The sequence below is a fragment of the Mustela nivalis genome, assembly GCF_964662115.1.
Source record: "Mustela nivalis genome assembly, chromosome: 15".
Lineage (NCBI taxonomy): Eukaryota > Metazoa > Chordata > Mammalia > Carnivora > Mustelidae > Mustela > Mustela nivalis.
Genome location: NC_139034.1, coordinates 3,451,472 through 3,466,888, shown reverse-complemented (window position 1 = coordinate 3,466,888; position 15,417 = coordinate 3,451,472). Strand labels below are relative to the sequence as shown.

Below are 15,417 nucleotides of genomic sequence, written 5' to 3'. Positions count from 1 at the left end.
TGATCATCTAAACAGTCTCCCTAGTTAGGTACGGTTGACATCTTCATTTTATTGCCAAAGAAATTGAAGCTTCATTGGTCAAGTAACTTGCCCAAGGTCAGACAGTTGGCACATGGCCCATCCATTGAGAATTCTGGCTATAACAAGTTGAATATCTGTTCATTACTGGATACTCAGGAAGGAGAAACAAGACTAAGCTTGGATTTGGTTATATAAAAGATAACGCTAACTATAGTAATTGGCTTTCTTTTGGCCTTTTTATATGCCTTTTCAATACAGTTTCATCCAATCCCATAATTCAATGATAAATATTGGTAACTTCCAAAATATATCTGTAGATGATATTTCCTTCTTTCCTTTTTTCATTTTAATTTTTTCCATTTGTGTGTAGATCTTTTTTCAATTTTAGACTAATATATCCATCTGTAATCTCCATTTGAATGTTCACAAATACCTCAAATTCCTTGTCTAAAACTGAAACTCCAGACCTGTTTTCGCTCTGTTTCCTCTATCAGTAAATGATCCCACCATTCAGTCAGATGCCCAGGCAGAAACTTAGGGTCATTCTTACTCCTTCCTGCCTCTGGAGCCACTCAGTTACAATAATCCAGGTATCTCTCAACTGTATCCTGTCTCTACTCCTACAGCTCTAAATGTATAGCTGCCATCATCTCTTGCCAGAATTAAACTACCATCGCTTCTTTTTTTTTTTTTTTAAGATTTTATTTATTTGACAGAAATCTCAAGTAGGCAGAGAGGCAGGCAGAGAGAGAGGAGAAAGCAGGCTCCCTGCTGAGCAGAGAGCCGGACATGGGGCTCGATCCCAGGACCCTGAGATCATGAGCCGAGCCGAGCCGAAGGCAGAGGCTTTAACCCACTGAGCCACCCAGGCGCCCCTAAACTACCATAGCTTCTGATTGTCTCTGTATCCTTGGTCTTCCTTACAGTTAGAAATACATAATATGGGCATCTGGGTGGCTCAGTCCATTCAGCGTCTGCCTTCAGCTTGGGTCGTGATCCCAGGGTCCTGGGATTGAGCCCCACATTGGGCTCCTTGCTCAGTGGAGGGCCTGCTTCTCCGTCTCCTCCCTGATTTTGCGTGTGCGCTCTCTCTCTCTCTGTCACTATCTGTCTCTCTCAAATAAATAAATAAAATCTTAAAAAAAAATCCATAATGCAATCAGAGCAACTTTCTAAGTATGAATTTTATGTTGCTTCTGCTTTTTTAAATTCATGCTGCCAGTGTTGCTTTCAGGGTGAAATCAAAACAAAACTTAGTTGGTTTGTTTTGTTTATAGAATTTATTTATTTTAGAGGTAGGAGGGGCAGATAGAATTTAAGCAGACTCTGCCCTGAGAACAAAGCCCGATGCAGGGCTTGATCTTACCATCCTGAGATCATGACCTGAGCCAAAATCAAGAGTTGGACACTTAACCAACTGAGCCACCCAGGTACCCCAAGGTTCTTAGTTTTTTAAACATTACCAAATGCAGTGTTCAAGTTGTGCTGTATACAAAAATATTACAGCTAATAGAGTGCCATTTACATTGTATACATTTTTGTTATTTTGATTTTTTTTTTTTTAGATTTTATTGACTCTAAAATCAGTTAGGCGTTTTTATTAAATGGAATCACACCGTATGTGATACTTTGTGACTGGCTTTTACATAGCATACTATTTTCAAGGTTCATCCATGTTGTAGCATATAACTTGTTTTATTACCAAATAGTATTCATTGTATGGATAACACCTACATTTTGTATTTATCTATCAGTAATGGACATTTGAATTCTTCTTACTTTTTGGCTATTATGATAATGTTGCTATGAATAATTTGTACAATTCTTTGTAGACCTCCATTTTCATTCTGGTATTGGTGGCTCATATGGTAACTGATTAAGAAATTGCCAGGCTGGGGCACCTGGGTGGCTCAATGGGTTAAAGCCTCTGCCTTCGGCTCAAGTCTTGATCTCAGGGTCCTGAGATCTAGCCTCTCATTGAGCTTTCCGCTCAGTAGGGAGCCTGCTTCCCCCTCTCACTCTGCCTGCCTCTCTGCCTACTTGTGATCTCTCTCTCTCTCTCTCAAATAAATAAATAAAATCTTTAAAAAAAAGAAAGAAAAAAAGAAAGAAATTGCCAGGCTATTTTACAAGGCACATGTACCATTCTACATCTGCACTAGGAAGGTTTCGGTTTTTTCACATCTTTTCCAGCACTTGTCATTATATATCCTTTTTTATAGCCGTCATAGTGGTTGTGAAGTGATATGTGGTGGTTTCGATTTGTAGTTCTTTGATGACAGATGATTAGCTTTTCATGTGCTTATTGGGCATTTGTATATACATCAATTTTAAAGATCTTTTTATTTATTTATTTTGAGAGAGAAAGCATAAGTGGAGGGGAGGGGCAAAGGGAAAAGCCGGCTCCCTTCTGGGAGCCCAACCGGGGTTCAATTTTAGGACCTTGAGATGATGACGTGAGCCGAGGGCAGACGCTTAACTGACTGAGCCACCCAGGTGGCTTTCTTTCAACAAATCTAAGATAAAATTGTAATCTATTTCTCCCCAGATGATGGAAGCAAAATCAAAAAATTTGTCAGCATCAGAAAACAGAAAAAGGCATGCTGTTAGAGAAGAAAATGAAAGAAAATTATATGGGCCATTGAATACTGTTTTAGAAAACAAAGAGGGAATACCGAATAAAAAGGAAAAGACTCCAGAGCTACAGGTTTTGGCAGAATATAGCACAGATACATCACTGATCAAACAGAGTGTGAATTTAACTTCTTCAATGTTAACCATAGCTGATAAATTTCAAGAGCCACTGGAAGAGAAAAAACCAGAAGACTGCATTATATCAGTTGTACTTTCTACAGACCCAGGTACATGGCCCCGAGTTTTAAATACTAAACAATGGGACATTCTTGTTGAAAATGATCCACCTCAAGTAAGAAATTTTAACTTTCCAAAAGACAGTACAGGGAGGAAATTTTCAGAAACTTACTACACACGAATTCTTCCAAATGGTGATAAAACCACTAGGTCCTGGTTACTTTATTCGACTTCAAAAGATTCTGTATTTTGTTTGTATTGCAAACTTTTGGGGGAGGGGAAAAATCAACTGAAGAATGAGAATGGGTGCAAAGATTGGCAGCATTTATCACATATTCTTAGCAAACATGAGGAAAGTGAAATGCACATCAATAATAGTGTTAAGTATTCACAATTAAAATCTGATTTGAAAAAAAATAAAACTGTGGAATCTGCAGGACATGGATTACTACATGAGAATGAGAAAAATGATGGTGTGCTGTTGTTGTACACATAATATACCTGATGTGGTTCTTGACATAGTAAATTTATTCAGAAAAGATCTGTACCCTATGATCAGTACCATTTTTGTTGGGAGGATCCTATAACTCAGCAGTTCGTTAGCAATAAGTATAATAGCAAATAGTAAAGAATGTTTCTGTTCCAAATTCTAAAACTAATTGGATTCAATAGTAGTTAATGCAGGGCGCCTGGCTGGCTCAGTGGGTTAAAGCCTCTGCCTTCGGCTCAGGTCATGATCCCAGGGTCCTGGGATCGAGCCTCGCATCGGGCTCTCTGCTCAGCGGGGAGCCTGCTTCCTCCTCTCTCTCTGCCTGCCTCTCTGCCTACTTGTAATCTCTGTCTGTCAAATAAATAAATAAAATCTTAAAAAAAAAATAGTAGTTAATGCAGATATGAATAAAGTCAGTTGTTACGTTTTCATTCTGTCAGTTCACACCTTTTAAAATTCGCATTTGAGGGCGAACATTTAACATGTTTGGTTAATTTTCTGTTATGATTACTTTGCAAGGAGAAAAAGCCTTCAATTTATCAATACTAGTTTGAACAAGATACTATGTGACTATTCTCTTCATTATTAAAGTAAAAACTTTCAGAAACAGTTTGAAAGTAGAATGGAGTCTGAAACTGCAGCTTTTTGCTATTATACCAAATAGCTATGATTTATTTCTTTTGGGCAAAACATTTCTTTTATTATTTGAGCAAAACAGCATTATTTGTTACATTATATATTAAGGTGATTAGTCTGCATTTTATTGGTCTTAATTTATAAATGTTTTAGCTTCTATTGTATGAGAACTATAACAATAAAGCGTGTAGATCTATTTTTATGTTAGCACAAATCTGAGAAATACTAAAAATATATTAAGTCAACCTTTAGGTGTTGTGGCAATTTTTTTTCTTCTGAAGGAGACTACATGCTTAAATTTGAGAAATACACTAATGAAAATTAAGGATCCCTGTTTTTTTCAAAAGAACACTGTTCCCATCACTATATTTAGTAATTCTCCCTTTGTATCTGATTTTGGATACCAACTTTATCATATATTAAATTCTTACATATACTTAGGTTTTGTCTCAAAGCTGTGGAATAAAATGGCATATGAGTAACGACTAGAGCAGAACAAGGTGCATTCTTGGGATAACACTAGGAATACTTGTAGACTCTGTGATGGCAGTGGATAAAATTAATTTTAGAATACCTAGGAAAATCATTCTCATTAATTTATAACCATTGTGGGTTTTGACACTGGACCGTTTCAGTCTTTCAGAGTTGGATTTGAATGAAGCTTTGGGATGTTTTCAAAAAATCCAGTTTACTCTTGGAGGCCTAAGAGGATGCTCTAGAGAATATAACGCAAGTTTTGAAGTTCCTTTCAAATGATTAGTGGGCTCATTATTTTATTAAAACTTAACAGTTAATTGAATGATATTATATTAGATAGACCCTTGGTATCAGTGGTTATCTGAGTAAACTAATGAAATCAACCAGTGGCTACTTAAGATAATTTGCTTAAAACATTGAATTTGTGCATTGAGAAAACAAAATTAAATCATCTCCTTTAAATTCTCTCATTTCTGGGACACCTGGGATGCCTCAGGCAGTGAAGCATCTGCCTTCAGCTTGGGCATGATCCCAGCCAGGGTCCTGGGGGCTCCAGTCCTGCATATCATGATTGTTGCTCAGCGGGGAACCCGCTTCTTCCTCTGCATGCTGCTCCCCCTGCTTCTGCGTACGCACCCATGCTCTCTGACAAATTAATAAAATCTTTAAAAAATTCTTTCTTCAACATACTGCAGACCGATAAGGCACGATAAACTCTTCATATTGTAATGAAGTAAATGAAAAATTCAAAAGATGTAGATGCTGGGTTTATCCATGTTCCCCTAAATTTCAATCAACTCTTAGGTATGTGAAATCTTTCATTATAAAATGTTGAGGGAAAAATTAACTAAATTCAGAACATAGTAAGAATATCTCTAGGGAGGAGAATAATGTTTTTTCCATCATCAGGTTTTTTTTTTTTTAATTTTTTATTTTTTATAAACATATATTTTTATCCCCATCCATCATCAGGTTTTTTTAAATTATAAAATTACTATGTTGTTACTATAGAAGGAAGGAAGAAAACAGTTCAGTCTTGTTTATCATCCACTTCCTCTGCGGAAGGACTTGTCATCAGTGATCTGGACTGTACACAGGGTTTATTTTCATCTTTCTAATTTCATTGAGAAAAGGCATTAGGAAACATCTACTACTAATTTAATATGAGAAATTAGGAAGTACAATTCAGAATAACAGTCCTTAAGAAATGGCAGTTTATTGGTTTTCTCTTTTCACAGAGGACAAGTGAAATTCATAAATTTTATATATGTACAAGGTACAGCTTGCTACATAGGATGTAAAAGTGAATAAGTGAAGTAAAGAGCTCAAGTTCTGTAGAAAAAAATAATGCTTTATTATTTCAGGTCATGTCACTCTTCTGATTCAAAGTTTTGAAGTTCCCTTTTGCTTTTAGTTTAAAACTCCCAACTTGGGGCACCTGGGTGGCTCAGGGTGGTTAAACATCTGCCTTTAGCTTAGGTCATGATCTCCAGGTTCTGGGATCGAGTCCCACATAGGGCTCCCAGCTCAGCAGGGAGTCTGTTGCTCACTCTTCCTCTGCCTCTCCCCTTGCTTGTGTTCTCTCTGTCTCTCTCTCTCAAATGAATAAATAAGATCTTTTAAAAATAAAAAAACCTCCCAACTCCTTGGCACATAAGTAGCTGCAGTCATGAGTGGCAGATAGTAGGGAAAGAGGTTGTAGACAAAGATGACATGAAGTACAAAATTGTAGACATGAGTAGTGCTCTATAATTTTGAATTCTAAAGTGTGACCATGTTAGAATGAGATTAAGAATTTGAGAATTTGGGGCGCCTGGGTGGCTCAGTGGGTTAAGCTGCTGCCTTCGGCTCAGGTCATGATCTCAGGGTCCTGGGATCGAGCCCCGCATTGGGCTCTCCGCTCAGCGGGGAGCCTGCTTCCTCCTCTCTCTCTCTGCCTGCCTCTCTGCCTACTTGTGATTTCTCTGTCAAATAAATAAATAAAATCTTTAAAAAAAAAAAAAGAATTTGAGAATTTAGGGGCACCTGGGTGGCTCAACAGGTTAAGCATCTGCCTTCGGCTCAAGTCATGATCCCAGGTCCTGTGGTCCATCCTCCGCTGCAGGCTCCCTGCTCAGTAGGGACCCTGTTTCTCCCTTTCCCTTTGCCCTTTCCCTGCTCATGCTCACTCTTGAATAGATAAAATCTTTTAAAAAATAATTTGAGGATTTAACTAAGCTGAAAGAAAAGACAAAGCTAGTTAAGGAAAATTGTGTTGTAGTATTGAGTACAAGGTTTTCAGAAGCTAGTGATTTTAAATATAGAGAGTAGCTGATTATGAATAATGTTCTGTAAGTCACATCTAGAATGAAGAGCAATTAATCAGTTTGCTTCTACACATGAATAACGCAAGGGAAACCTAAAACCTGGGAAATCAGACTAACACCCAACACATACGGATGTTAAAAAGACTTTCATGGGGCTCTTGGCTGGCTCAGTTGATAGAGCATGTGACTCTTGATCTCAGGATTTTGTGTTCAAGCCCCATGTTTTAAGCTGACTTAAAAAAGACTTTCATAAATCATATGCCTATAAATTAATAAAAAATCTAACAAACCCCTAGTAAAACAGATCAAGGAATTTTTTAAAAAATAACCAATATATAAAGAAACACTGGAGGGATGCCTGGCTGGCTCAGTCAGTAAGGCATGCGATGCTTGATCTCAGGGTGGTGATTTGAGCCCCATGCTTCAAAAAAAAACAAAAAAATGAGATCCTATGGACATTAAAAACAAAAGGTTATGAACACCTTGGGTCAAAGAATTTGACAAATTTGAGGTAGTACACAAATCCTTTGAAAAACACAACTTACCAAATCTGTGCCAAGATGGGCACCTGGCTGGCTCAGTCAGTTAGTTGTGTGTCCAACTCTTTTTTTTTTTTTTTTTAAGACTTTATTTATTTATTTGACAGACAGAGATCACCAGTAGACAAGAGAGGCAGGCAGAGAGAGAGGGGGAAGCAGGCTTCTCACTAAGCAGAGAGCCAGATGCAGGGCTCCATCCCAGGAACCTGAGATCATGACCTGAGCTGAAGGCAGAGGCTTTAACCCACTGAGCCACCCAGGCACCCCATCCGACTCTTGATCTGGACTTGAGTCTCTGATCTCAGGGTCATGAGTTCAACCCCCATACTGGGCTCCACAGTTAGGCTCTGCACTGGATGTGGAGCCTACTTAAAAAAAAAAAATTTGTCCCAGGAAAAAAATAGAAAATCTTAATAGCCCTGTCATTATTAAAGAAATTGATTCCAAGGGCACCTGGGTGACTCAGTGGGTTAAAGCCTCTGCATTCCACTCAGGTCATGATCTCAGGGTCCTGGGGATCAAGGCCTGCATTGGACTCTCTGCTCAGCAGGGAGCCTGCTCCCTCCGTCCCCCCCACCCCCCGCATCCCCTTCTCTGCCTGCCTCTCTGCCTACTTGTGATCTCTGTCAAATTTTAAAAAAAAAATTAACTCTGAAATTACAAGCTTTTTCACAAAGAAAACTATAGGATCAGATTCTATTTTCTGATAAAATCTTCCTTAAGGAAGAAATAATACCAATCTTAAAAATATACAGTCCCAGAGAAGAGAAAGAAAGGGTATTTCCCAGCTTGTCTTAGAAGGCCAGATATACCCTGATAACAAAACCTAACAAGAATAATACAAGAAAAAAAATTAAAGACCACCTCTGTTATACTACTGTCCTAACTAAAATATTAGAAATTGATTCCAGTAATAAAAGGGATGATACATCATAACTAAGTAGGGTTATTTCAGAAATAAGAGGCTAGTTTAACATTTAAAATAATTGATGCAATTTACCATACAGTAAAAGGAAAACAATACAAGCCATCTTGATAGGAAAAAAACTCAACAGCCATTCATAGTAAAAACTCAGCAAACCTGGGGCGCCTGGGTGGCTCAGTGGGTTAAGCCACTGCCTTCGGCTCAGGTCATGATCTCAGGGTGCTGGGATCGAGTCCCACATCGGGCTCTCTGCTCAGCAGGGAGCCTGCTTCCCTCTCTCTCTGCCTGCCTCTCCGACTACTTGTGATTTCTCTCTGTCAAATAAATAAATAAAATCTTTAAAAAAAAAAAAACTCAGCAAACTTAAGAATAGAGGGAAACATGAGGAAAAGGGGAACCTCAAAAAACCTCGGCAGTTAACATCATAATAGTGAAATAACAATTTTCTGAGTTAAGGGAGAAGACAAAAATGTACACTATTACCACTTCCATTCAACGTTGCTTGAAGATCTAGTCAGTTTAATAAGGCAAGGTAAATAAAGGTATAAAAATTGGAAAGGAAGAATAAAATTCATTTGCATTTGACATGCCTATCTATGGAGAAGGACTAAAAGAATCTGGCAAACTATTAGAGTTAATAAGAATTTAATAAGGAAATTAGTTGCAATGTCAATATATTTTTTTTAATTTTTTTTTAAAAGATTTTATTTATTTATTTGACAGAGATCACAGGCAGGCAAAGAGGCAGGCAGAGAGAGGAAGGGAAGCAGGCTCCCTGCTGAGCAGAGTCTGGTTGTGGGACTCGATCCCAGGACCTTGGGATCATGACCTGAGCCAAAGGCAGAGGTTTCAACCCACTGAGCCACCCAGCCACACTGCAATGTCAATATATTTTTAAAACTGTACTACTGAGGTGCCTGACCAGTTCAGTCAGTGGAGCATGTGACTCTTGATCTCGGAAGTAAGTTCAACCCCCCACATTGGGTGTGGAGATTACTAAATAAAATCTCAAAAAAAAAAAAAAAAAAGCCAAAACATTCTTGAAACAATAAATTTGTGCAGGATCTACCTATCCTGCCCTATCAGGATGTATTATAAGACCAGTTAAGTTCGATTTTGTGGAAAGGATAACAAATAGATCCATTAAGTCGAGTGGAATAGACAGTCCAGAAACTAAACTACACATGTATAAACACCTGGTCTACCCTTACAGTAAAGGTACTACTGCAATTCAATGAAGAAAGGATGATTGATGGTTTTGTCAAAAAATAGTGCTAGATAAGTTGGATAGCCATATGAAAAAGTAAACCTTGATTCCTATCCACACTATACACTAAATGTATTCAAGATTGATCACAGACTTAAATGTGAAAAGCAAAACAATAAAATGTCTATAAGAAAACACAGGAAAATATTTTCATGACCTTGGAAAACACAAAATTTTTAAGATTTTATTTATTTATTTGACAGACTGAGATCACAAGTAGGCAGAGAAGCAGGCAGAGAGAGGGGAGGAAGCAGGCTCCCCGCTGAGCAGAGAGCTTGATGTGGGGCTCGATCCCAGGAGCTGAGATCATGACCTGAGCCAAAGGCAGAGGCTTTAACCCACTGAGCCAATCAGGCGCCCCGGAAGGCACAAATTAAAAAAAAAAAAAAAAAAAAGATTTTATTTATTTGAGAGAGAGAGAGAATGAGTCAGGGGAGGGACAGAGTGAGAAGCAGGCTCCTTGCTCTGCAGGGAGCAAGGACTCCACCCTAGGCCCATGGGGTGGTGACCTGAACCAAAGGCAGAATTTAGACTGACTGAGCCACCCAGGGGCCCAAGACACAAATTTCTTAAGCAGTACTCAAAATGCAGTGAGCATAAAGATAACCCCTGGGTGGCTCAGTCAGTTGAGTGTCTGTCTTCACCCCAGGTCATGATCTCAGGGTCCTGGAATAAAGCCCCACCTCAGGCTCTCTGCTCAGTGGGAAGCCTGCTTCTCCCTCTCCCATTTCCTCTGCTTGTGTTCCTGCTCTCCAATATCTCTCTCTCTGTCAAATAAATAAATTTTAAAAAAAGAAAAGGCATGGATCACCTTTAAAATAAATAAATAAATAAATAAATAAATAAATAAATAAAAACAGATTGGCAAATTGATCTTCATTCAGAACTAAGAACTAAGAGATGGCAGCAGCAGTGGCAACGTAGTTTTTGAATTATCCCTAATCACCAATAAAAACAAAGCAAACAGCAAAACCAAAAACCATTAAAATAAAAGCATTTTTACTACAGAAGATGACAGGGTGGTCTCACAAACTGCTAACAGCCCTCTGAATGAGGACAAGCAAAGCAAGAGAGCTTAGATATCTGAGATAGATCTAAGAACCTCAAGAGAGCCAACAAATGTTAACTGGAAGATACATTAGGCCAATCCAAGAACTGGATTAGCTGGAAGGGGTTTTCCTAATTCAGTAACTGATGGGTTTAAGGAGTCCATAGGAAAACCATATAAATTCTGGAAACTGAACGTTAAGAGTCCCCTCCAAGGACAAGGTCCTACAGAGAAATCAAAATTAAGCAGATTAGGAACAATAGAGACCAAGCAAAGGGTTAAAGTGTAAAATGGGAACAGAGTCAAGCCTGAGAAAGCAGGCTCAAATAGTTTTTTAACACTACACAAGGACAATAGATGCAAGCTCTCTGAAGTACAAAAGCTATCCTAAACTACATTTCCTAATAATTCAGGAAAACTAAATTCAACCTACAAAAAAGCAACAAAATATCAAAGCCAAACCCTAATAAAATTATTATAAAAGAGAATAAGGAACAAAAATCCAAAGAGATAATGAAAATAGGCTAGAAAGACCTGCTTAGAAAACATCAAAACTGCAACATATTACTTAAAAACAAGATTCAAAAAGGAAAAAAAATTCAAGAAAATGATTCCCAATTTGATAGAACCTTAATCAGAGAAAATCAGAAATGAAGGCACAGATGTCAAGAAAAAATTAGAAATAAAAAATGTCAGAAATAAAGACTAAGGTAGATGGAACACAAGAATGAACAAACACAACATATAGGGCTTTAAAAGAAAAAGTGAAATTGAATTTTTAAGAATTTTTATTATTTTTTATTTTTTAAAAAGACTTTATTTGAGAGAGAGAAACTGTGAATGAGAAGGAACAGAGGGAAAGGGACAAGCAGACTCTGTGCTGAGCACAAAGCCTGACTTGGAGCTCAATCCTAGGACCCCAAGACCATTATCTGAGCTGAAATCAAGAGTTGGATGCTTAACAGACTGAGTCACCCAAGAACCACTTGTTTTTAATTAAGCTCTACACTGTTAAACTTGAACTCACGACCCCAAGATCAAGAGTTTCATGCTTTACTGACTGAGGCAGCCAGGTGCCCCTAAATGGGGGATATTTTTAAGAATGAAAAAGAAATGGAGATCACAGTGGCCCATCAACCCCATGCCCATGGCTCATGAAGATAAAAGATTTTTCCACCCTTGGGGCCATGGTGGACCCATGGAGACATCCAGGGTATAGCTGCTATGAGAAACTACCTGAATAATGGAAGTAGAGATGTGTTGAATGAGAATTTTGATTTGTCACAGGCTTCATATCCACTGATTCTCACGACTGAGTCGGGGATGTACTTGCAATAGTGTTGAACCTTCAGATTTGGGGAACTAGTGTATCTTTGATACATATCAAGAACATTCTATTGTGGGTCCAGGGTCCAGAGGTAAATAACATGGAATTAAAAAAAAAAAAGAAAGAAACCATGCCCACTCACACTCACAAATTCAGTGTCAGTTAATAAAAAGTTGGTATATGTTCCTCATCTAGAGAATCTTGGAATGACCATGCTGATACAAGAAGCTATCATTACTGTGAAAGGGATTAGCCTATGGAGGCATATGGAAAAATTTAAAGACAAACACTATGTCATCCGGTGCGAAGAATGGCCAAGGTGCCTTGAAAGGGGTGACCAGCAGACTTGACTGCAGAGCAGGAAGACCTGTGAGAGTCTATGAAACAGTACATATTCAAAGGACCAAGAACATGGAAAACATAGAAGTTAAGAAGCACAGTGTCTACCACCTTCATTCTACATTTTGTCAGGAAACAAACAAAACCCCAACAACAAAACAAAAATGCATGTAGAGAAACTGAGTTTATTCAGGAAAGGAATACTAGAACAAAGAATGAATTTGTTATAGCTTGACTTTTTTTTCTTTTTTGGGGGGGTGAGTAGGAAGAACTCTTTCATTCCAAGAAACATCTTTTCTTTACTAAACAATAACTGAGGTTATATCTTTTATATTCCTTCCTAAAATCTCAATATTAAAGTGAAAACCATGACTTTCTTAGACTCTATAATCTCAGAACATTCAAATAAGTTTCTTATGGGTTATCATCCTTAATTTGCTCTGACCAGAGACAAATATTTCCTATAGGTTTCTCAGAAAAACAGTTGTCTTCAGAGATTTGGAGAAGAGTCCTTAAACTTTAGGAAACCTAAGAAACACCTGGGAGCTTGTTTAAACTGCAAATGTCTGATGTGGGGCCCTAGGGCCTCTACTTTTACCATTCTGTAGGGGATTTGGGTGCAGACTGCCACTATATCACACTTTAAGAAACTGGGCCAGGGGAACCGATTACTTGCAGCCAAATTTGGCATATGTGTGCTTCCTCTTTTCTGTTTTTGCAGCTCCTTGTGACAACAAAATGCTACCTGCCACTTCTGAATTTTTGTGTTCTACAAATGCCATAGCCATTTTTCAACTATATCTAATTTATATACTGTGTTTTATTATATTCCACTCTCTGTAGGCTTTAAATTTAACTTAGGAGATGTATTTATTTATTTTTTTTAAGAGAGAGAACTAGCAGGACAGCAGAGGAAAAGGAAGAAGCAAGCTCCCCACTGAGCAGGGAGCCCGACACCAGGCTCAGTCCTAGGACCCTGAGATGATGACTTGAGCCAACAGCAGATGCTTAACAGACTGAGCTACCCAGGTGCCCCAGGAGATAGACTTTTAATTAATGTATTTAACAAGTAACACAACCTATCCCTATTTCATTTTAGTTTCTAAATATGAAGTGGAATTTATTTTTTTCCTAATTTATGTTGTAACCAAACCAACCAGTTTAGTTGTTTCAAAGGAGATATCCGGTGTTTTATAGTTTTCAATGTACAAGTCTTTTGTCTCACCAATTAAGTTTACTCATATGTATTTCATAATTTTTGATGCTGGGATTGTCTTTTAAAAACAAATGTTTGTTTTTTTAAAGATTTATTTTGTCAGAGCAAGAGTACACACAAGCAGGAGGAGTTGCAGGCAAAGGGAGAGCAGGCTCTCCACTGAGCAGGGAGTCTCAGGCAGGACTCAATCCCAGGACTCTGGGATCATGACCTGAGCCGAAGGCAGATGTTCAACTACTGAACCACCCAGGCATCCTTAAAAACAAATGTTTATTATTGAGTGCCAATGTGCCAATGCCTTGAGCCAAACATTTTCATAATCTTGACTCAAGGTTAAAAATCTTGACTCAAAAGCTAATAGGGTAGATTCAATTCACCTGTCTGCTGGTTTATCCTTCAGTCTAATATGCCTCGGCTGCCTCTGTTCTAATTTTAATCCTAATTAAAATATTCAATGTATGCAGTTGACACACTGTTGTTTTGCTCAATTTCTTGGCTTTTTTTTTTTTAAAGATTTTTATTTATTTGACAGATAAACAACAAGGGCGAAACATAAGCAGGGGGAGTGGGAGAGGGTGGGAAACAGGCTTCCCGCTGAGCAGGGAGCTCAATGTGGGGCTCAGATGCGGGAAAGGCGGACACTTAACAACTGAGCCACCCAGGCGTCCCTCTTGGCTCGTTCTTTTTTTTTTTTTAAGATTTTTTTTTTTTAATTTATTTGACAGATCACAGGTAGGCAGAGAGGTAGGCAGAGAGAGAGAGGAGAAGGAGGCAGGCTCCCTGCTGAGCAGAGAGCTGGATGCGGGGTTCAATCCCAGGACCCTGGGATCATGACCTGAGCCGAAGGCAGAGGCTTTAACCACTGAGCCACCCAGGTGCCCCATCTTGGCTCGTTCTTATAATGCATGTCTCTTCTCCTTCCACCTTCTCCCTGACAAGACAACCAGAGATCAAATCCTACAGATTTTTCCTCCCTTTCTTCTTGAAATAAGCCTGTCTTCTAACATTCCCACTATTTCCTTGGCCCAAGCCTAATCATATTTTTCTTACCCTGGTGCCAGAATTTCCTATACGAGATCTATCTCCCTTTTATCTGTGCCTCTCCACTACAGTCCAGGCTTCACTCTACTACCTAAAAAACAACAACAACAACAACAAAGGCAGCCTTTTCCTGTCTTTTGCCTCAATACTTCTATATTAGTCTGCTAGGACTGCTATAACAAAGTACCACAGCCTGGGTGCCCTAAAGAGCAGCAATTTATTTCCTCATAGTGGTGGAGGGTAGAAGTCCAAGATCAAGGTGTCAGCAGAGTTGTTTTCTCCTGAGGTCTATCGTCCTGGTTTGCACGTGACTGTCTTTTTCCTTTGTCTTTCCTTTTTCCTTTGTCTTCACAGTCTTTACTCTTAACCTTGTCTTCTTTTAAGAATAGTCATATCAGATTAGGATCCACCCTAATGACTTCATTTAAACTTAATTACCTCTATAAAACATCATCTCCAGGGATGCTTGGGTGGCTCAGTGGGTTGAGCGTCTGCCTTCAGCTCAGGTCATGATCCCAGGGTCCTGAGACTGGGTTCCACATCAGGCTCCTTGCTCAGAGGAGAGCCTGCTTCTTCCTCTGCCTGCTGCTCCCCCTGCTTGTGTGCTCTCTGTCTCTGTTTCCCTGACAAATAAAATTAAAAAAAAAAAAAAAAAAACAACCCTCATCTCCAAATACACTCTGAGGTACTGAGGGTTAAAACTTCAACATATGAATTTTGAAAGGACGCAACAGCTTGGTATAGAAGGATATTTACTACTGGGACCTACAAGCCACTACCAACTTCATCTCTTGATTACTTTCTATCACAGCCTTGCCTTCTCTAGGTTTTTCAAAAGTCATCCCCCTGACTGACTTCTGTTTCCTATTTTTTTTATTTATTTGAGTGCGTAACACTCTTTGTATTCATAATTGATAAGCTTGAGGAAATGGTATGTATGTATATGTATACACACATATATGTATATGTATGCG

At 38.6% G+C, this 15,417-nt stretch overlaps 1 protein-coding gene across 17 annotated transcripts in view; it reads left to right on the top strand.

Annotated features, from left to right (window-relative positions):
- Positions 1-15,417, top strand: part of ZMYM5 (zinc finger MYM-type containing 5) — a 73,914-nt gene that overhangs the window by 31,033 nt on the left and 27,464 nt on the right. For 7 of the 17 annotated variants that reach the window (XR_014303627.1, XR_014303628.1, XM_082701662.1 and 4 more), the window contains exon 8: positions 2,570-4,443. The exons of 6 other annotated variants lie outside the window; for them this stretch is intronic. Coding sequence is in view for 8 of the 11 variants with exons in the window: in XM_082701662.1 (XP_082557788.1) it covers positions 2,570-3,328 (759 nt within the window). In the remaining 3 variants the exon portion in view is untranslated. Of the gene's footprint in view, positions 1-2,569; positions 4,444-15,417 lie in introns of those variants that run through there. 4 more of the 17 variants (XR_014303625.1, XM_082701665.1, XM_082701663.1 and 1 more) reach the window with 1 other exon arrangement.